Source organism: Seriola dumerili, unplaced genomic scaffold (genome assembly GCF_002260705.1).
Source record: "Seriola dumerili isolate Sdu_G_001 unplaced genomic scaffold, Sdu_1.0 BDQW01000550.1, whole genome shotgun sequence".
Classification (NCBI taxonomy): domain Eukaryota; kingdom Metazoa; phylum Chordata; class Actinopteri; order Carangiformes; family Carangidae; genus Seriola; species Seriola dumerili.
The window spans coordinates 1,008,877-1,032,225 of NW_019174805.1; the positions used below are offsets into that span (position 1 = coordinate 1,008,877).

A 23,349-nucleotide genomic window follows, 5' to 3' on the forward strand; every position below is an offset into this window, starting at 1 on the left:
CCGCCCCCCCCCCCCCCCCCCCCCCCCCCCCCCCTCGATATAAAGAGATGAAGAATCCTCAACTCCCTCCCTGTAGGCGTCTTGTGGTCAGCTGACGCGAGCAGCGGCTGAGGTGTTCGCTTGTCTCAGAACCACATGCTGCTTTCACTCTTTATCTTTATTTAAAAAATTTATTTTTTATATTTTTTGGGTTTGTCATTCCTCGGAGGGAGGCGTTGGACGCCAGCGCTCTGACAACGGAGACGTGCAGCCGTCGGCTGAAGAAAGCTAACGAAGGCAGTCGGCTTGTTAGCCACTAATCTTGAGCGGTCAGCGCCAAGACTGGAGTTCGCCATCTGTATTTGTCACAGAGAAACATCTTGCGTCGTTCACCCCCGTCAGCAGGCCCCTCTCTCTGTCTCTCCATGGTTGGATATTAATAGCTCGAGCCACACGACGGAGAGAAAAAAAAAACGAAGAAAGAAACTGGAGAGAGACGACAAACAAACTTGAGATGGAAGAAAGGGAGGCAGAGGGGGAGGCGGCGGGAGGCGAGAGGGGGGGACACTAAAAGCCTGCAGAGGAGGAAATCTGCCAGGTCCAGTTACCCTGACAAGGCAGCATGTCAGCATAGAGTCCCTATATAAAATCTGGAGTGATGACCGCTATTTCAACGTTCCTTAATTGATCTTCACAATGCAGTTGAACATTTTCCATTTTCAATCCACTCTGAAAGTTGTCTCAGCAGGCTGTTACTTGAAGACACCATGAAGACATACATCGGTGTTTCCACGTTTAATTTGGTGACAGAAATGACTGGGAAACCTTCTAAATACAAAAATATGGGAAAGACGGTCTGAATTATTACACGACCAACCACGAGCAAACATCCGACGTGTCTACGGAGGTCAGAGGTCAAATCTTGTCACAGACCTTTCAACTAATTTTCTTAAAAATGAAAGAATGTTAACCAAGATCTTTCCTCCAACCTCAACTATCCCAATACTAACAGCGTTTTAAATTCTTTCATTGAATAGTATTGCCAGCGATTCGCAAACAGGTCAAATGTCAGGGTAAAAAACCGCATGGAACATTGATTATCAAACAGCCAAGAAGTTTTTTTGCTGTACTTCTAATCTGCAGTTAACATAACCATCAGTCACTCTTTTTCGATATTATCAGTGTCGCACAAAAGCGAATCATTGATTGTCTGCTTCTGCAGTTTCAATAATAATTTTACCCTTGAAAACATGTTAAAAACAATCAACATTCTTATGAGATATACCTTCATTTATTAAGAATGATTGAATTACAAGCTTAAGCATATCATGGTAACCCAGTAAACATGTTATTAAATGTGGTCTTCATCACCAGAGTGAAGTCAACAACCTCATCCTCATGACACATTTCAAATTCAAAGGAACCTTCATTGGTCGATTCGGTACCAACCATAATACATGCGCTAGAGGACGCCGGCGACTGGACCTTTGTTTATTGTTTAACACCAATACACACACTGCTACTTTATGGACATCAAGGTCTGGTTTGGAGTTTATGCATAAAATACTAGGAAGTTTGTTTGTAATTCCTTGTAGTATTCCTCAAGTTATAAAGACCTTTCCGTCAGGGTTTACAGTAATAACAGTGGTTTCATGGATAAAAGAACCGATCAGTTTCAACAGCAGTCTCCCATCCTCAACCTTCTCTGTCCTTTACTACATCACTGCCTACCCTCCTTTGATCCCACCATAAGTTAATACAGCCACTGGAGTCTTTTCCAAAACATCTTTGTTGTCAAGATATAAATAAGGATCCTTACTCTTTATAACTCTAAATACTCTTAAAATTTAACAGTAGGATATCTATCTAAAAACATTTCTCATTTTACTACATGAACTTGTCTTTCATCTTTTCATTTTCAATTCAATAATCTTGACACAGAAGAAACGTCTCTGAGGATGAATGAAGACAGTTTCGTCTTCTCTCTTGGGTCCGCCTGTTGCTGGGGCAGAGCCACGACTGTCAAAGGCAAGAGGACATTTCAGTGTGTGACGCACTGTGTGTTGCAGTTTGCTGTGTGTGGCATCAGCTCGTGGAGTGCTAATTTGTTAATGTTCCTTCGTGAGAATCTTAATAGCGTTGTAAGTTTCATGCCAATTATGATTACATGCAGATGAAGAACTAAGTGAACACTCGGGGTGTTCCATCGTTCCACACCCTTTCTGCTTCTTTCTTTCTTTCTTTTATTTTTGCTCCAGTAAGAGAATTAATAGTTGAAGGGTTAAACGCTTTACACTTTCTGTTTAAATTGTGATAAAGTAACTTTGAGGGGGTATCTCTCTCTTTCCCTCCGAGATAAAAGAATGAAGAATCCTCACTCTGCGCTCCCTGTGAGGCGTCTGTGGTCAGGTGACGAGCAGCGAGCTGAGGTGTTCGCTGTCTGAGAACCACATGCTGCTTTCACTTTTATTTTTTTTTAATTTTTTAATTTTTTTGGGTTGTGTCATTCCTCGGAGGGGAGGCGGTGGACGCCAGCGCTCTGACACGGAGACGTGCAGCCGCGGCTGACGGAGGAGCTAACGAGGCAGTCGGCTTGTTAGCCACTAATTGAGCGGTCAGCGCCAAGACTGGAGTTCGCCATCTGTTTGTCACAGAGGAACATCTTGTCGCTTCACGCCCGTCAGCAGGCCCCTCTCTCTCTCTCTCCATGGTGTGATATTAATAGCTCGAGCTCACAGACGGAAAAAAAAAAAAAAACGAAGAAAGAAACTGGAGAGAGACGACAAACAAACTGAAGACTGGAAGGAAGGGGAGCAGAGGGGGAGGCGGGGGAGGAGGAGGAGGGGGGAGACACTAAAAGGCCTGCAGAGGAGGAATCTGCCAGGTCCAGTTAACCCTGACAGGCAGCATGTCAGCTAGAGTCTATATAAAATCCTGGAAGTGATGCCGTCTAATTTCAAGTCCTTAATTGATCTTCAATGCAGTTGAACATTTTCCATTTTATACTCCACTGCTGAAAGTGTTTCTCAGCACGCTGTTACTCTGAAGACACATGAAACCATGACATCGGTGTTTCCACTTTATTTGGTGACAGAAATGACTGGAAACCTTCTAAATACAAAAATATGGGAAGAGACGGTCTGAATTATTACACGACCAACCACGAGCACATCCGACGTGTCTACAGGAGGTCAGAGGTCAAATCTTGTCACAGACCTTCAACTAATGTTCTTTAAAAAATGAAAGAAAATGTTAACCAAGATCTTTCCTCAACCTCAACTATCCCAAATACTAACAGCGTTTTAAATATCTCATTGAATATAATGCAGCGATTAGCAGAACAGTCAAATGTCAGGGTTAAAACAACCTGCATGGAAACATTGATTATTCAAAAACAGCCAAGAAGTTTTTTCTGCTGTACTTCTAGATCTGCAGTTACATCAACCATCAGTCACTCTTTTTGATATTATCAGTGTCGGCACAAAAGCGAATCATTGATTGTCTGCTTCTGCCAGTTCAATAATAATTTTACCCTTAAAACATGTTAAAAACAATCACATTCTTATGAGATATACCTTCATTTATAAGATGATTGAATTACAAAGCATTAAGGTAACCGAGTAAACATGTTAATTAAAATGTGTTTCATGCAAGAGTGAAGTCAACAACTCATCCTCATGACCACATTTCAAATTAAAGGAACCTTATGGTCGGTTCAGGTACAACCCATAAATAGCATCCCTACGAGGACCGGCGTACTGGACCTTTGTTGTCATGTTTACACCAATAAACACACTGCTCAGCTTATGGGACATCAAGGTTTGGTTTGGGTTATGCATAAAAACCGTTAGGAAAAGATTGTGGTTTGGTAATTCCTGAGTAATTCCTCAAGGTTATAAAGACCTTTCTCGTCAGGGGTTACAGTAATAAACAAGTGGTCATGGATAAAAGAACCGATCAGTTTCAAACAGCAGTCTCCCATCCCAACCTCCTCCTGTCCTTTACTACATCACCTGACCCCCTCCTTTGCTCCCACCATAGTTAATACAGCCACTGGAGTCTTTTCCAAACAGTCTTTGTGTCAAGAATAAATAAGATCCTTCTCTTTATAATCTAATATCCTTAAAATTTAAACAGTAGGATATCTATCTAAAAACATTCTCATTTTACTACAGAAACTGTGTCTTTCATCTTTTCATCTTTCAAATATCAGATAATCTGACACAGAAGGAAACGTCTCTGAGGATGAAATGAAACAGTTCGTCTTCTCTCTTGGGTCGCCTGTTGCTGGGCGGAGAGCCACGACTGTCAGAGGCAGGAGGACATTTCAGTGTGTGAGCGCATGTGTGTGCGTTTGCGTGTGTGTGGCATCAGCTCGGTGGAGGTGCTAATTTGTTAATGTTCCTTCCGTGAGGAATCTTAATTAGCGTTGTAAGTTTCATGCCTAATTTAGTGATTACATGCAGGATGAATGAACTAATGAACATCTCGGGGTGTTCCAGTCGTTCCACACCTTTCTGCTTCTTTCTTTCTTTCTTTATTTTTGCTCCAGTAGAGAATTAATAGTTGAAGGGTTAACCTTTACACTTCTCTGTTTAATTGTGATAAAGTACTGAGGATTTTTATTGAGTTCATGGAGCCAAAAGGTGACCAGTATGGGTCCAAGTCTGTTTACGCCTCCCATGGCAACAGCAAGCTGTGAAGGAGTCGTCTTGGTTGTATTTCAACTACATTTTTGTCCCAAATCCCAGCCTCCTGTTCTGGTCCTACAATCACTTGATGATATGACAGTGTGTTTAACTGATTAACAGACATTCCCCTTGAAATACCGAAAATAAAAGGACTGCTCGTCTTTAACTCCTTTCATTACAGTTGTGATCCCGGCCTCTTTTGACAGGAAACTCTTTGGAGTTTAATCTAAGCGATATTCCTCCAGATGCACTTGAGCATTTGGTGGAAAATTACCTTTAAATTTCGTCTTTTTACCCTCCGAAGTTGAGTCATACGAATCTGAATGTTCAATGGACTAATGGCACTTGAGATTGTTTGCTTTCTGTTGACAGGAATCAGTCCTATTTAACTCCATGAAAAATAATGTGAAACTCTTCTATTAGATTTGAAAAAACACACCACAGAAAATCTGAGTGATATTTTTCAAAGCTAAAGTTGATGAAGAGTTATTCAGGTTCAGATTGTTTAACAAAAAGCAAATGTTTATGCTCCGATGTCACAGCCCTGCTATGGAACGAAATGAGCACTGTAAAATAAAACACTCAGGGGAATGTCAAGGAGATTTAGAAATAAATTTTAAACGTGTGCGGGCCGGATGACATTTCCTTCTTGTCATTAGTTTAATACCTCTGCTCTAAGAATATCCTACTGTCTCTAATGACCTGTTGGCGTGGTCGTCAAAGGTCTTGACAGGTGCGGTTTGTTTTTTCTTTGTCTTCAGGGTTGGTTCAGTCCCGGTCAGGTGTTCGTCCTGGATGAGTACTGCGCTCGGTACGGCGTTCGAGGCTGCCACCGTCACCTGAGCTACCTGAAGGGTCTGATGGATTATTCGGAGAACAACGCGCTGGTCGACCCCACGCTTCTGCACTACAGCTACGCCTTCTGCGTCTCCCACGTCCACGGGAACAGGTACCGGCTGTCACTGACTTGTTCGAACTAGCTGTGAGAATCACAGGAGGAAACGTGATAATGATAGTCGTAGTGCAGGGAAATAGTTCCCATCCACCACTGCAGAGACCCTGGATGTGTGACCCCCCCCCCCTGTGTAGAACATCTTTTTGGTCTTTGCATAGACGTAACTACAAAGTCCAATCGATAAAGCAATCACAAATATTTCAACTGCTTGTTTATTTGTAACTGTAATTACTTTTGATTTGAAGCTTCACAATTTCCGCAAAATTTCCCACCACATGCAACTTTCTTAGTTGTTTTGCGCCAAGTCCAACCCACATTGCACAGCTTTGCTTACTGTATATTATACTTTGGCATGTGGCAATTGAACTGCAGAAACATAAAATAGAATAATCATGTATCATCAAAAAAAAAAACAAACAACTGAAACATAAATTATAAAACACTTTGGCTGGACTGTATCAGGATATGAAATTTTGGATAACACAACCCTGCCTTTATAAACCTGTGAAACCCAAACAATACATCTTAAGAATAAAATACCATGTAGACATCTACAGTAACATTTTCTTTATTTTACATAATCACATAAAAAGAACAGTATATGCAGTTACCTTATGTTTACTGCAGTAACTATAAATTATATATTCAGTCCAGTCCTGTGAACAGATTGTAATTTGATCTTTTCATTTATTCTGTACGTCTTCGCCGAGCACAGATGCTCTTTTTCAGCCACACACACACAGAGTCTGAATCCAAATGTCCGGACTTCCACACGCTTGCAGACTCCATTTATGGGCGCACAATCATGAAGTCTGGACGACAGAGCGCTGTCCAAAATCTTCCCTTAGTGCACTTTCTCCAGACTTCCACAGAGTCCACTGTGGGCACAGACTTCTCCAGACTTTGTTTGGAATCTCACCAACGCTTAATGCAATATGGATGAAGAAATAGTGTGAAGAAATAGTTGTGATAATAATAAAACAAAGTGGGTCAAACTACCAGTAAGTTAGATACAGTTTAGATTCATGGCATTAATGTATCTATATAATTTTTTTTATGCATATACCTTTATTAATGGTGTATCTACTGCCTTTGTCCTGTTTAATAGCTATGTTAAAATGTAGTAAGTGGGCTTGTCAAGCTACTATTTCCCAGGTCAAAAATGAACTTGCAAATCACCAACTTGAATTTTCTTTATATAGTATTTATATATGCAATAGGTACAAATTGGATTACAAGGTCAAGAACCTTTGCATCTGGTTTTAAATCCCATCTCATGGCACATTTTCCCCTCAAAGACTTCATGAGATGACATGAGATGTTACTGAACTTATGGCTGAAGTTCTCCAAGGTTGACATTTGTATTCAGACGCACATTTACATACGATAAAGTCAACCCAGAAGCTGCCCAGTACGACCACAGACTGATCTGTCTGGAAACAGGGCCTCGGTCAAGGGGCCAGCAATTCCTCCCAATGAAACAAAAATACAAAAAGAATGACACGCGTGTTTCCTGACAACTTGCTTGTCTGTCTCTGACAACATTACATGATTTAAGTATTGTTAGGTTTAGACACAGAAACAACTTGGTTTCAAAGCTCATGGTTTGGGTCCAAACACATCAAACTGTGAGGTACACCTCTTCAGGAGGGCACAGGAGAATTGAAGGTGAACTGTGTGAGGAGAATACTGTATGAGGCAAAAGGGACACTTGTATGCACATGTTCCAAAAAACAATGGGAAGATAAAGTATTTGTTTATTCGTCCTACTTACGAACACGGTCAGCCGTTGGAGCTGCAGCAGTGGCCGTGGTACGTCATAACTCCATCAAATCTGAACCACGCAGTCACGATGCACATATTTATATTCTGTGTGACTTCTGTGACAGTTGTTAGGTCATGGGACCTTTGCCATCAGGGTTATATTAATAGCATCTTGATTAAGGTTAAGGAAAGATCATGGTAATAAATAAAGAGACCAACATTGACTGTCGACGGAAGAGGAACAGCGATTTCCAGTGATAAAAAAGTGATGATTTTTTACCCATCATCCACCCCAACCTCCTGCCCATGAAAAGACTTCAGGACTTCAACACAGGAACCCTTCGCTGAACCGACCGATGCTCTCGTTTTTCTTGGGGAGGACAGCGTTCCTAAGGACGGCTCCTCTTCGGTCGCCTCCAGGCCTCCAGTTTGTCGGCAGTGAACTCCCCAGATATGAGCAACAGAAGTGTCTTTTAGCCACTTGTTGGCATCAGCGTCGCTCCAGCAGTTCAGTTCTCCACTTCACTCCCAGCAGCCCCCTGCTTGACTCCCCGGCTGGTAATTACTGATATCTGTGCTTTCTCCCTTTGTCGACTCATTTAGTCAATTAGAAAGCATAATGATTAGCTTCTCCAGCTAATCGCCAGATATAAATTGAGGGGTTGGGTGAGAGAGAGGGTGGGGGGGGGGTAACTGGAATTGGCTTTTTGTCAGTTGGAGCTTTAATTTGAATAATTGATGCCCATTCAGGGCTCCTGGAGCTGCCTGAGTGGGTGTGGATGGGAAAGAGAGGTTCTGGATGGCTGGCAGACTCGGAGGTGGAAAAAAAAACAAACTTAATTACAGAACTCGAGTTTTCCCTGGAGGGCTGCTCGACGAGACGAAACTACAACGGGAGGCAGAGAGGACAAAGAGAGACACCACCGACTGATCAACAGGAGAGTACTTGACTAATACTTCAAGGCGATATATTTGGAGTGTATCAGACTGTGCTTTTCTTAATGCAACTCTCAGTTCTGGCAGCGGGGAACATGTGGGACCTTTACTGAAGCTGTAAATGTTTCAGTGACAGGTGAAAAGCCTCCCACTGCTGATGTTGGCTCATCACGGTTTGATGGAGAGGCTGTTAACCCTTTGTGGTTTGAGATAAGTTCAATTCAATTCACTTCTCATCTCTAATTTATTGCAGCTTTTGTTTTCTTAAAACACACTTTTTCCACAACTTCTTCACAGATTAAACAAAATGTTATTACGTTTTCTTTGTATTGAAAAGATTTTATACATAACTAGAATTTTTAAATTCACCATACTTATGTGTTTATATCATTTTTGAGATTTTGAGAAGACGACACATTTTTTTTGCGAGACCGGTAGAACGGCAGTGGATCTTCTCCAGCAGCTGGAATGTGCCACATCTGGATCTGGTGGCCACTTTGCGCAACTTGGATGGACTGAAACGCATTTAAAGATAAACATGATTTATCCAGACGGTGAAAAATGCATTTATCTCTGACTACGCATGATTTTTATTCCTCCCATGTGTCTGTCCATCCATAAGTGCGAATACAGAGTCTGTCCGGTTTGATAAAAGCAGCTGAAGTGACACTGTAGCGTAAACAAAAGTGTATTTAACCGCATCTGGACGTGAGACATTTAAATGACAAGTTTAGAACAGAACAGTTGCGGCCTGCTTTGTTATTTTCAGTGGATTCAATGGAGCAAATAAACCTGCGCAGGTGAAGTAGCCGTGACACGTCGACTCGTCTTGTGCTGGTCTGCGAGGGGTTTGATGAGACGGGTGCGTTTGAACTGAGATCGGGGTTAAAGGAGCATTACCAGAGCCGGGAGGTGTGGGCGCTCGCCTCCCTCTCACCTGTCACGTCAGATCTCCTCCTCTCTGAAGCGTCCACACCGCACCGACACGGGATGTGACAGGAGCTTTTACCTCCCCCAACCATTCACACAACAGCCCCCCGCCCCCCACCCTTCTATCTATCTCCAGAGCGGTGATGGGGGAGGAGGAAGGTGACACACATGATCACCTGCCACTCAGCCTCATCTCCTTTCCACACCTCTTAAGGTGAAGTGGCGTCCACACCCAGTAACCTGCCACGCCGCACGGCGAGCACCACTCATGACGACTCTCGTCAACTGACATCAGAACCAAACAGCCAGAGGGTTTGGTGGTTCCCGCAGGCGGATGCGGTACTTATCGTTTACACTTGAGCCACATTGAGTGTAAACACACTAACCTGAGTCTACAGGCCCCTCCCTCTCCTCCTCCTCCTCCTCCTCCTCCTGCTCAGCCCCTCCCCCCTCTCCTCTCCAGACCCAGGAGCGGCGCTGACAGCAGCCTCGCCTCCAACGTGCTCGCTTCATTTAGCAGCAACAATGTGTCTGTACCCCGACAAGCTGTCGCATCGCTCCCCGCTCTGCCGTGTGAGCCCAAGCATGAACACACATCTGACTGGATTTAATGGCACAGTGAGGAGAGCTACCAAACCAAACACCACACCGTGTTGTGTCTCTCGGAGCTCGGTGCGTTTTGCATCGGGCTTCCTGCCAACGTGTTCCTCATCCGATTAGTTTTCTGCCCTAATTCGATTCAGAGGAATTGAAGGGTGTGACTGACATTCTGGGAGGGAAATTGAGATCCATATATCGTTAGAAAGCTCTTGATGATCCGACAAAAGTATTTCAGCTTCCGACACTCTGAATTCCTTTGAGGAAGCACTTTTGAATTCAATTCTTCTTACTAAAGTTTTCATAGAAATGCAGCAGAAAGCACAGGGTGCTGACGAAACGTCTGCGGAATGATGCATTCATGTGCAAACTTATTGATTGGAAAAATGACTTCTTGTGGTTATTTCACAGCTTATTCACATCCATGGACGAGTCTTTTTAAATTAACCAACATTTTACTTCAATTAAAAAGAAGAAAATTAGGCATGTGCTGCACAGGTTGAAATGACAGGTCCCTGCCTTTTCCTCCAGAGTTTCCCAGCAGCATTTGAACAACCCAACAATCACCCAGAAGGCAAATGCATGATGATCCTGGTCGGAGACTCTGTATTTGTTGTCATTAAAAGCATTTAAATATAAAGATAAGGACCTAATGTCTCAGGTTATTGGATTAAGGTCTAAATGGTGTTGGGTATATTTTTTATACCTGTTTATGCATAAAAATCTTTTAATAAATACATAAATGAACATACAGGGTAAAGATTCAGTCTAAATAATGAATAATCTTTGTACACCTTTATATAGACAGGATGAAAAACGCCTCAAGAACATTCCTGCACTCAGGGTCAGTTGAACAGCTTGTAGTCTGAAAAATGGTAACTGATGGATCGTTCAAGTCACTTTTCAAGCTAAAATGCAGAAAATTTCTCGTTTTCAGCTTCTCACACATGAGTATTTGCTCTTTTTCATATATGTCAGTGAACTGAATATCTTTGGATTGATTGTGGGCTGCGGGTCAGACAAAGCAAGGCATTTTGAAGACACCACATTGCACTCTAAAATTTGAATAGAATAACCAGAAGACTAATCGATAATACAAATAATCATAAGCTGCAGCCCAATCAGTTAATTGGATTTGTGTTTCAGCACAGCAGCATCCATCAGGCATTATGTAAAAATTTTTAATGAAATGACCGACGAATGTTGTTGCACATTGTAGTTCTCTAATAAATTGAATCTAAGAGTTGACAGTTGACAGATATCTTCATCTCTAAGAATTTTGAAAGTTACTGCATGATATGTTTTTGGAAAAAAGAAGTAATAATTGTGAGTTTGCTTCATCGTTTTCACACTGAAGCTACAGTGTTTACTTCATTTTATTTTCCGCCACCTCGCTGTGGGCGGCACACGGAAACAAAACCTGATTGTTTTGTGGAAGATGAACAACTAGGATTACAGAACAGCTGCCATTAACTGTGAAGGGGTTGGAGCCTCAGGCCAACCCACCATCCATCCCTACATCCATCCATCCAAGACTTCACTTTGACCATCGTTCTCACATCTTCATTTGTCCGTGCGGGGGCCCAGAGTGCAGCGAGGCCCTCGGCTGCTTCAACATGAAAGCGAGCTTTTTCTTGCCTTTACATGAGTGAGCGCACACGCCCCTCCCAACGACTCTGCTTTATGTTCCCTCGGGATTAACTGGTGCTTGTTAAATAGGGGTTGTGGGAAGTGGAGGGGGTGTGGTGAGGGGGGGCAGTTGGTGGTGATGGTAATGAATTGACAGATTTGGGGAACAACAGGGTTTAGAAGTTGTGCTAACAAGTGCTGTTGTGCAGAGAAAGCTGCCTCTCATTACAGAATGAATCAAGTAGAGTGGAGCTGAAGAGAGGTGCTGATGTTCTCACACAATACATGACGACTTCCTGTCGTCATCTCGCACCTCATCTACAACCTCCACCCTCTAAACACCAACCTGCCTGAAGAAATATCACAGAGTTTGAAAACTGAGCGGGTAAACCTGTAGCGCAAGCTGGGCACATTATTTTAGTTAATTTAATTTTATAGTCATTTATTCTATGTTAATGTTTTTATTGTGCTTATTTTTGTTTGTTTTTATAATATTTTATGTAATTGAATTTCATGTCTTTTTGAAATATTCTTCCATACTTTATATTATAATTTAATTTCGCTTTATATTTTTTCTTTTATGTAATTTTTTTTATACTTAATAATTAAGTTTAATGTATTTTTTTTATATTCTTCCATACATTATATTTTGTATATTTTTTCTTTTATTTAATTCTTTTCTTTTTTTTTATTATAACTTTTCAAATAATTTTTTTTATGTATAATTCATTTTTACTTACTATATTTTAATTCATATAATTTAATTTAATTATTTGTCTCTTTCATATTTACTTATTATATGAATTTTTTATGTCACCACAGACAGGTGACAAATTAAAGGACAAACCTGAAAGTGGAGAAACAATGTCCCACCCTTATGGCATTGAATGTTTTGATACAAATCTTATACTGTGGTCTTCAAAGTCACCTGATACCAAGCCAGGTGAACACCTATGGGAGAGTTTGGACCAATGTTAGTCAGCGCTCTTCACCGCCATCATCAAACCACGACATGAGGGAACATCTTCTGGGAGAAATGATGTTCATCTTCCAATAGAGAATCAATATCAAGGAGCATTGAAGCTGTTCTCAAAACACAAGGTGGCCCAACACCTTACTAAGACACTTAATGTTGGTTTATCCTTTAATTCCATCTGTGTGTTTTAGTTTATTTTGTGTTTCGTTTTATTTTATGTAATTTTGTTATTTTATGTTTTATCATGTAATTTGATAATGTACATTTTTAACAATTTTTCTAGATTTTATTTTATTTTTTCCTTCATAAAACTGTAAAACTGTATTTTATGTTAAATTTTATGGTACTTTAATCTCATTGTGTCATGTTATCTGATTTTATTATGTTCATTTATGTTTTTAATTATTTAATTATCATTATCATGATGATAATATTTATTATTATTATTACATGGCATGTTAACACCACTTACACATTTATTATTATTTTGTTTGAGCAACTACATTCCTGCATTTTATGTTTTTATATATATATATGTATATATATAACTTGTTATTCCACACTGTTGTATGTTATCTGTGCTGCTGCTGCTCCTGTATGTGTAAATCCTTCTTCTTCTTTTCTTTTAATTGTCAGTGATCCACTCTTCTGGTTAAATGTGGTTATGTTATTGTATAGTTATAATTGACAGGAAGCTCAGCAGTGATAGTTCAGTATCCTTGCCTCACCTGCTGCTTGTCCTTTCTCGTCACGTTTTTATTTTCAACTTTGGGAGAGTCAGAAATACGCTGCGAGGAGCTCAGCAGAGTTGTTGGTACTCAAGGCGCATCGGTCAGGGGCTGAACCAGCGAAGGCTTTTATAAGAACAACTCATTAACAGACAACCTCCTCGCTTCTTCCCTCCGGCAACTGCGAGTGCCGTTTGGAGAGGGTGCTTTTCTCTTTCAGCTGCACAGAGAAAGCCCAGAAAGTCAAGGCTGGTCGCTCTGGGTCCTGATTGCATTTTTTCCCCTTTTTTGCCAGAGTGCCTATTCAGATGAAGGCAAGAAGGGAATGAAAGCTTTACAAACATTAATGAAGCCCTCAACTAACAGTTTTCTCTTTGTCGACTCTCCTCCTGCCGGCCGGATGAGTTGTGGAGGAGGAAGAGGAGCCTGAGCAGCTCTCCGTTTGATTGGTTGACTCTGAGGTCAGCGTGGAGAGTTTGGCTGCTTGATCAGTTAGTTTGGTGAAAACAAGCCAGTAAAACTCGGCAGTGAGAAAGAAATTAAAAAGAAAAGCAGCATGAGCTGTTTTTCTAAGGCTTCAAATTTTAGTTTTTTCTTTTTTCTTTTGACACTTTTATATGAAAAAAGAAATGTCTTGGTGTCTGCAATGATAAAATATTGATCGAGAGCCGTTTTGCATTGACGAAAACAAAGATTCGGTCTTCAAAGTTCATGTTCGATATGTCAGATTCTTAAACAATCGAAAAAGCCTCTATTTAGCTGAACTGAAGGTGGAACCAGGCCTTCGTTTGAAACCGGCTCATATTTTGTATAGAAAGTATATTTTATCATATGCACATACAAATTACTTAAAAGAATATTTTCTTCAAGATTTAATTGCATTCAAGCTACTGTCAGTGATCTTAACACTTCCTGCAAATGTTTCACATTAAAAGCCTTCCAGCAGGTCAGGAAGTGTCAGTTTCATTGTCAGTAGATAAACAATGAACAAAAAAACAGCAAAGTCAAAGCACGAAAACTGTCTTTTTTTGTGTTCAAAAGAGAGTTAATGGCATCTTCACAAACATCGTGTTTCCGTCTTTATTTACACATCCTGAAAAACCAAACTGTTCTCTACCTTCAGCATGTGATTTCAGGTGAGTTGGTAAAGATGACGGTCAGCTGACTCTGGTTTTTGTTTCCTGTGTCTTCAGGCCTGACGGGATGGGCACAGTGACCGTGGAGGAGAAAGAGCAGTTTGAGGCCATCAGGAGTCGCCTCATGGCTCTGCTGGAGAACCAGATCACACATTTTAGGTACGAGCAACGAAACAACACGATCATAAAACAACACAAATTGTGCGCAAGCGATTGGTTTTCGTGCATATCTGTACTGTAGGAAAAATCAATTAGCAAACGCCTAAAAACTCACCTGATAACAGAAAACACAGTTTGATATCATTTGCATCGGTCCAGGCAGATAGTTTGGTTTTTATTTGTTCAGGTTTTGAGATATGTCTTCACCCCAACACTGACACCAGGTACTGATGATTGTAAACATCATGTCCTGGATTCAGAACAGTCCAATAGAAGCTGTAAACTATCTACATGTATCTACATGTCTTAACATTTTGTTTCTAGGAGCATCATTGATCACTGATTAAAATAGAAGTGTGAAAGTCAGGCTTATTTGTTGGGCATAATGCTCATTTATGAAGAGAAAAACACAACTGTACACGAGCCAGAGGTGATTGAAACTCTTCAAATTATTCTTTATTATGATTATTATTATTATTATTATTATTAAGAAAAGAACAAATGACAATCCCAAACTGGAGGAGCCTCAGGAGAGGAGTGAAATATTTGACTCCCACTCTCTTTCCTTAACGTCGGCATCACTAGAGGAGGAGAGAGAATTCGTTTTTTAATGTTTTGTTTTTGTTTCATCCTAAAACACATCAATATGTTTCGCTGAATGCTGAGCTGCGACGTAAATCGCCCTGATGTGAGACACGTTAAAACCAGCGGCATGCTCCTTTAACTCTGCTATAATGAACCGAGGCAGTCTGGGTATTTGCGGCTCCCTTCAGCGGCACATAATAGGTGCAGGACATGCGTCGAAGACCTCCCTGCATCTGCGTGCTGCTATTCAGCGCCGCCGCTGCCGTGTGAACGCATTGTGATTGCGGTGTGAAAGCAACAGCCCCGAGACCTTGAGCAACACTCATCTGAATGGACCTGTGCCATTAACTGTCCCAAAGCTCGCCTCTTGAAACCCTTCTCGTCTGAGAGGGGCCCTCCATCTGGCCCCACAGAGGGAAGGAGGGGCCGGTCAGGGCCGAGGGGGGGTGGGGGGTGGATCAGCGGGAGTCATTACTAACTCACCTCAACAAGAGGCTAATGCTGGTAAACAATGGCCGGGACAATGCTGGGATTATGCTAATGTCCCTCGGACAAGAGCAGGATTTCCACAGTTTGCTTTGGATTAAAGCTGAGATCAGCCACTAAAGGTTCATGGAGGGTTATAAATTTAAACTACAACTGCTTCTCTTCATTGCCTCTAATGATCATTATTCTTCCCTCCTCAGGAAGGAGATTATCTAAAGATTAACTAATCGCTCTTTGGTTTGTGAGTAATTATTCGCCTCCCACTCACAGTGTCCTTCCTCTAGCAGGAGGACATGTTTGTTTATCTTGGTGTCATCCACACGGGGAACGAAGACACAAATATCCAGAGCGCTGCTGTCGCGGCAGCCTCCACTCTTCAGGTCTTTCCAGCAGATTTGTGAACCTGCTGCAGGGACCTGCTCCCCAGTCGGTGTTCAGGTTCATCCCAAAGGTGTTAGACGGGGTTTTAGTCAGGCCTCTGTGCAGACCAGTCAAGTTCTTCCACATCATGTGGGACAAACATGGAGTTGACTTTTTGAAACCTCAAACTGTTTAAGAACAGGTTTGTCTAAAGGATCTGTACAGAAGAAACAACACAAAGACGACTCTTGTCCATGAGGAGAGAAGGTCGTCATTGTTCTTGTGGGGCTGTGGGGGGGTGAGTCAACAAAGCGTCTGACTGTGACACAGTCTACATGAGTGGTCCTCAAAGTGGGATTCAAGGACCCCCCCAGCGGTTCCCAGCAGAAAGGGGAACGATTTGTTTACACTACAGTCCCATCTATAAGTAACACAGCGGCAGAATATTGGTCACAGGTTTCAAACACTCTGTGATAAAACATCTAAAAGCAAAAATCTTACCAGATGGGGATCCATGGTCCACTGGTCTACATGCACTTCTTTTAACCCCGACCACCACCTTGTCTAGTTAATGTCCAGCTGCTGAAGAAGGTTCGAGTCACAGTCGTTCATCACGTCATGTAGTTATTTTCCAACTTGTGATGAAAAAGAAAAAGAGATTAAAAAAAAAATTTCAGTCCAGAGAAGCTTTGCTGGTGTGAACGTGGATGATAGATTATTGCCAAAGTTAAATTACATGTTTTCAAATGCTCTCTCTCTCTCTCTCTCTCTCTCTCTCCCTCTCTCTCTCTCTCTGGAGAATCTGTTAAATGACGTTTAAACATCGGTATTTAATTAATTTCCGTTCCTGGTGGAAACACCAGCAATTCCACCTCCGGTGAAGAGGAGGATGAAGAGCGGTCGACTAATTTGCGTTGACCTGTTCGAACGTATCTCCCCTAATTACGTTTTTACGTGCTACAAAAATGAATGTATCGACAATACTGACAGTTCAGTTCTTTCTCTCTTTCTTTTTCTCCTTGTAGCAACTTATTCATGAACTTTTTTTATGGTTCTCCTCCGGCGCTCGTGGCGCTTGATTTTACACTAATAAAGTCAACTTGAAGCATGAGACACAACATTAACTCACTTTATCAACATGCGACTGAAACCACAGCGTTTCACTAACCTGGACCAAAGTGCTTTTGTTGCCTCAGTGTGACCACATGAACCCGAACCTCTGGTGACAAAATCCTGCACTTTGAACTTGGAAAAAGATGCTACTGAACATCCAATCAGCACGCTGCGTTTCTCTCTAAATGTATCAGGCAAAACAAAGTAGTAGGATATACAGTAAATGCTGTTTATTAGGAGACATGATTGCACATATATACTGAACAAAATGTATAAATCCAAACACTTTTGTCTTGACTTTTACATGAGTTGAAATAAAAGATTTTTTTCATATACCGTGACGAGATCCTGAGGCCCATCGCCGTGCCACTCATCTGCCGCCATGTTGCAGGGTGATGGACACGATTCCTGGAAGCTTTAAAACATCCCAGTTGTTTGCGTGGCCTGTGTCGTCACCAGACACGTGACGCACTGAGCAGGTTTGAGACGCTCCCTGTGTACGACAGCATGTTCCACTTCCTGTGACAAGTCAGGGCGCACCTGTGCTGTAGTCACGCTGTGCTATGACACACCTGTCAGGTGGATGGAGAAGTGTCACAAACACAGATTTAAACACATTTCTGAAGAGGATTGTGAGATCTGTGAGATCAGGTCTTTTGTGCGATTAGAAAAAGTCTCAGATCTTTTATTTCAACTTGTGAAAAATTAGGAGCAAAAACAAAAGTATTATATTTTTGTTCAGTGTAAATAAACTGCTGATGTGGTTTTGACTGCAGCTAAAAACACCCCAGTTATTTCACAACATAATATGCAACAAATAAAAGTAAACTATTATGACTGTTTGTGAAGCTGTCACAAAAACAAAGTCTGGTAGTTTTACTTAATGACTCACTAAAAACGTTTAATAGATTCAGTTAATGTTTCTTTCTGCTGTTAAATCTGATTTATTTTTCTCCTGATATGTTTTCGTACATGTCACACATTAATTCATTCACGATAAACCTTCATGTGTCACGGGTTTTACTTCCTGTCACACGCCTGTGCTCCTTTGAAACACTTGAACACGTTGCATCCGTGAGAGACGGTTCAGGCCTTTGTCACATGTTCAGCTCTTTAATGGATTTTTTTTTTTTTTTTTTTTTTCAACTCAGCGAACATCATGAACTTGTGACTTCACTTACACATGAATAGAATCCGGCTCGGTGAATAGTCCCGCCTGATAAGACCACTTCATTTTTGTCAATCATATAAGTGAAGGAACAGAACATCTGCCTGTAGGTTTTTTTTTTTGTTTTGTCCAATAAATGGCTGACCTGCGTGACCACGTGCTTTTGTTTATTAAGTACTGTTCACTTGTCAATTAGCAACATGAAACCTCTCTGAACCGCCTCGTCTGCGCTCAGACGGAGCGGGAGGTGAGAAAAGCTTCCTCCATCAGTGTAATTAGATGAAAGGAGGCAGCCATCTGTTGACGCCAACCGATGTCTTTCTGCTGCTGCTGCTGCTGCTGCTGCTGCTGCTGGTTCTTCCATCTTCTTCTCCTCCTCCTCCTCCTCCTTCTTCTTTTTTTGTTTCCACACAGTTGTCCTTGAGATTGTTTCTAAATGTGACGCCCGCCCACGTTTTGCATCTGCAGGTACTGCTTTCCCTTCGGACGACCAGATGGGGCCCTGAAGGCAACACTCTCCCTGCAGGAACGGGTACAAGCACGCATTGAAACACTTCTAATGTTTGTCCAGACGTCCTGTAAAGGTTTCCCCAGCGTCTCTGAATCTTATTCATGTACAAAGCAGAAGATTTGTCGCTTGTGTTTTTCACTTGTTGCAGAATCATAGAAATCCAGAGAGTAGAACTGCAGTTACTCTGAGCGAGGGATAGGAGAACGTGATGTTGCTAACAATTAGAAATGATGCTGATGGTGCTGTAGTTCTCTAACAGGTGAGCTTTATATTACACAATAAGAAAAGCAGAAAGTAGCTGCTCTTTTAATGTATAGACTTGATGTGTACAGGTGCATAGGTAACTATTCAGGTAATGTATGATGTAAAAATAATTAATTTGCATTATGCTGTAAATAAACAGGCACAGATTAAACAATGAATGTAAACACAATTTAAACCTGCAGGATGTCAGCAAATCAGCACAGGCAGCAGTGATACACGTGGGCACATCTGCATTGAAAATAATGGGATTTATCTTCTCAGTTCAACTGTCAACTACAGCTCCTGTGACGCTAAATCAATAGAAGTGATTTAAGTCACTGCAGGCTGTCCTCAGTATGTCAGTAATCTCACCCAGGGTTGGAAAGTATGTGGTAACATCTCTTAAATAAAGCTCTTAGTTTTAAACAAACTAATAATAAATAAATTAAAATTATAATTAAATAATAATAATTAAAAATAAAATAAGTAAACCCACCATGTGTGTTAATGCAGCTTGTTTTCCATAACTTTACACTGATAAATAATAAATCCACAAATTACCTGAGGAGTTGCAACAGCGTTAAAAATGTTAATTTACCACCGTTGCTTCTGAAAGACCCAAATCATCAAGGTGTCGAAGCTTCGTGTGAGGAGAGAGCAGAGAGCTCACTCCCTCCTGAACTTCTCCTACCGGACTGATTTCTGAGGTTATGAAAGTTGATGAAATACTTTTACTCTTAGGCCTAAAAGTAAAAGTCGGGAGTGATTCTCTGCTCTGAGATGCTGTTTCCTGTTGTGTGTTGCTGAGACGTGGCCCTCGTCTGTGTGGTTCCAGGTGCTGATGAAGGACATCACCACGCCCGTCCCTCCTGAGGACATGAAGAAACTGGTGCAGACGTGTCTGGAGAAAGCGGCTCGGCTCAACTACAGTCAGCTGATCGACTACGCTCAGATCAAAGGTCGGAGTCTGACGGATCGGTGTCGGTTCAGTTTTCTCTGCACACGACTCCATCAATCAGCGAATCAGAGTTTCCGTTCACAATTAGTATCAGTTAATACAGTTCATCCTCATGGTGGCGCTAGAGGAAAGGTCATGAGTTCATTCAAATCTAAACGGTTCATCCTCTGAGGAGCAGGGGTGTCGGGGTCATCTGGCAGCGACCGGCAGGGTTTGACCCGGACGACCACTTACTGCACAACCAGCAAAGGTTTATGGGAAATGTAGTGTGTGTGTTAAGATAACCTGCAGTATTTATAATCTCTACATGTTTCCTGCTGTGTTTGAACCTTCAGTGGACGCTCAGGCAGCTCCAGAGAAAAGACTGGAGGACATGATGAGACTGGGAGAGCTCTGCATCGAAGTCCTGCAGCAGAACGAGGAGCATCACTCTGAGGTACTGAACGTGGACTTGTCCTTCATAGTTATGTGGCTTTGCGTTTGTTTTTTTATTGTTTTAGACACAAACCAGAGCTTCACACTAAGAAACGTGTTGACCGAACATAAATAACTGAAGACTGATCTTTATTCTTAGTCCAAGCTCAGAAACCGATGTTTTGACAGAAACTCAATAAACTTACTTTCATTATAATTTTGTTTTTGAATAGTTGATAAATCGAGTCTGTAAAATATCGTTGATAAGGACCATCTGTAGCTCCCAGTTCAAACAGGTTTATAAACAACAGTGTTCAGCACACAAGAGCATTCAATACATGGAAGCACCACAGCTGAAGCTTCAACAGACAGTAGAACAGTAAGTGAGCAGATATGAATGAGCATGATAACGTCCCTCAGGAACCTTCGTTTTATTCAGCAGTATTCAGATCCTCAGTCATGTTTTTTATATTTCATCAGAAAGCGTAAACCTGTGTTCAGGTTGAGACTCGTGGATCAACCATCAATCAAATTATATTAAAGTTAAGGAAGTCAATATTTATGTTCTATGAGTAGCTGACTTGCTAAAGAAATCAAGTCCTTGGATTAATTACAAAGACTTTTACTGTGAAACTCTTCTTCCTCTGAGTCTCATCTTCAATTCAAACTCTGCTCTGCTTTTTTCTTTTTTCTTTTTTTCTTTTTTTCGAGAGATGCCGCATGTCACCTGATCACTTCATTAACATTCTTGATCACTTTTCGCAGCACTGTCCATTTCCCTCCTCTTGCCTCAGCTGGCAGCGCTCGCGCTAAAGTGGCAGATGACATGGCAAGTGGCGGCGCTGCATTAAAGTCTGCGGCGGAGGCACGATGAAAACAACGCCCACGGCCCATATGCACGCAGCGTTTATACGCCGCAGTGTAAAACTGATCAATCATAGGTGTTGAGACGTGGCGGTTTGATCGGCCCTAAGTGGCAGCGTGGCGCTCAGGCATCTGTTTCTGAGCTATTAATAACATGCCGCACTCTGCCGCTGCCATGGCGACCGGTGGATCTCTGCTTGGAGCTGATGTGAGTGATGTTAACTACAGATTAATAAGCTTTTTTTTTCTTCTTCTTTTTTTTTTTTTTTGTCAGAATAGCGCCACAAGCTGTCACAGCTTAAATTTAGAGATGAATCATAATTGTTTACCCGGTTACCGTCGGCATCAATCACACGCTCCTTCTCTTTCTCCTTCTCCGTCTCTGCTTTTTGTTGTTGTTTATTTTTTGTCAGTGTTTCATTATGGAAATGTCAAAGTGACGAGCTGGTGTTTCAGGCAGTTCATGTGAACGCTGCTTTTTTTTTCTTCTTTTTTTTGCTTTACAGTCTTTTCATTTAAAGATCTGTGTTTCATGCCAGATAAAAATACTGCTTGTGTCTGATACAGTTTAATTACCTGGTTTGAAAATGACTTCTCCTCCTCCGCCTCCTCCTCCTCCTCCTCCTCCTCCCTCGCTGGAAAATTAAAACTCTGCAAATATTATTATTCTTGTCATTTCAAAAGTTAAACTGCTGAACAAAGGATGTGTCTCCTGCTTCTGAGTGTGTGCGCACCAGAGGTTTCTCATTCCCACATCACACTTGTTGTGGAAGTTGCATATTGGACCAGGACTGAGTCCAGACTAGTTGTGATGCTGCTGATACTCAAACAGATGAATGTGAAAACAGCCGTCCAGTGACAGACTGAAGGAACAATATTACAATATTACTTCTGAGTCAAGGGGACGCTTTAAACTTCATTGAGTGTTTCATGATAAAAGAAAAAGTAACCAAGAAGAATTTTAGACACTAGACATTTGAGAAATTGGCCACTGAGGCCTGAAAGAACCGTCTGTAAATGTTGAAGAAGAGTCATCTGTCTGGAGACAAACTCACATTAAACATCTTCTTATTTATCTGACTGTCCTTTCTTTCTTTCTGTCTTTTTTTTTTGTTTGTTTCTATTCCACCGTGGGAAGGGAAGAGAGGTAAGTTTGCTGTGTGAATGTTTCAGTCATCCTCCGCTCAAGTTTGTGTTGTTGTTGTTGATGTATCACTGCTGTTGCCCCAAAACCCCTCCGAGTGGGGCAACTGACGACATGTGCTGTAGCTAGCTTCTACCAACAGTCTGTATGTGAGGAGTTTAAGATTGCCACAGAGTCTAGGATTGCCACTGAGTATAATCATGCAAAGGAAATCAGAAGTAACGTTTCATGGACTGAATAATCAAACCGCTGTCAAATCTGAGCTTTGAACGTTCATTTTCCATGAAGAAAAACTAGTTTGACAAAGATTACCTGAACTCAAGGTTCAATCGCTGGACTTTTATCGAGCTACGCAGATGTGGACGTGATAAAGAGATGAAGAAATGAAAAACTGTTACCTTGTTTATTTTAAACTGTCAGTGTGATAATTAAAACCCTTAAATATCCAGGTTTATATTACATTGTAGAACAGGTTTGCAGGTATGAATGAACATCATGTTCTGCTGAAGGTAGTGTGACTGTTAGCTTTGCATGATACCAAGCTAAGCATGTTTGAAGACATTTATAGAAGAAGAAAAGAACTAGTGGTAAAAAGGAGGCGTCTCCACTTAAACTATGGAGAGTATAGACTGTAAATAACCTCTCTGCTCTCATTAAGTGCAGTTTGATATATAATTATTTTCCCGCTGGCTGAGAGAGCATGAGGTCGCTGCAGAGATAAATAACAAACACAACAAAGAGAAAAAAAACAAGATAACCAGTCAATACCAGTCAAATAGGATTAATGAGGTAACCGTGAAAGAAAGGCCGTGGTAATGAAAGAGTACGGCATGTGGGTCGAGGTCCTTCAGCTCCAGTGAAGGGAATGTTTATGTAACCATGTCTCCTTGAAATGTTTATATCATTTTAAGTTACATTATGATGATAAATGCAGTTTCATCCTTGTTTAGGCAACAAAACCACTTTGGTTAATGTTTGGTAAAGATGATGGTTCAGGTCGAACGTAAATAAACAACACAACAC

At 41.4% G+C, this 23,349-nt stretch overlaps 1 protein-coding gene across 1 annotated transcript in view; it reads left to right on the top strand.

Moving 5' to 3' along the window:
- Window positions 1–23,349, top strand: part of cadps2 (calcium dependent secretion activator 2) — a 208,828-nt gene that overhangs the window by 141,950 nt on the left and 43,529 nt on the right. Inside the window, 6 exon segments of the mRNA XM_022764550.1 lie at window positions 5,432–5,619; window positions 14,379–14,480; window positions 18,661–18,724; window positions 19,782–19,911; window positions 20,240–20,340; window positions 22,321–22,329. Of these exon segments, the coding sequence (XP_022620271.1) occupies window positions 5,432–5,619; window positions 14,379–14,480; window positions 18,661–18,724; window positions 19,782–19,911; window positions 20,240–20,340; window positions 22,321–22,329 (594 nt within the window).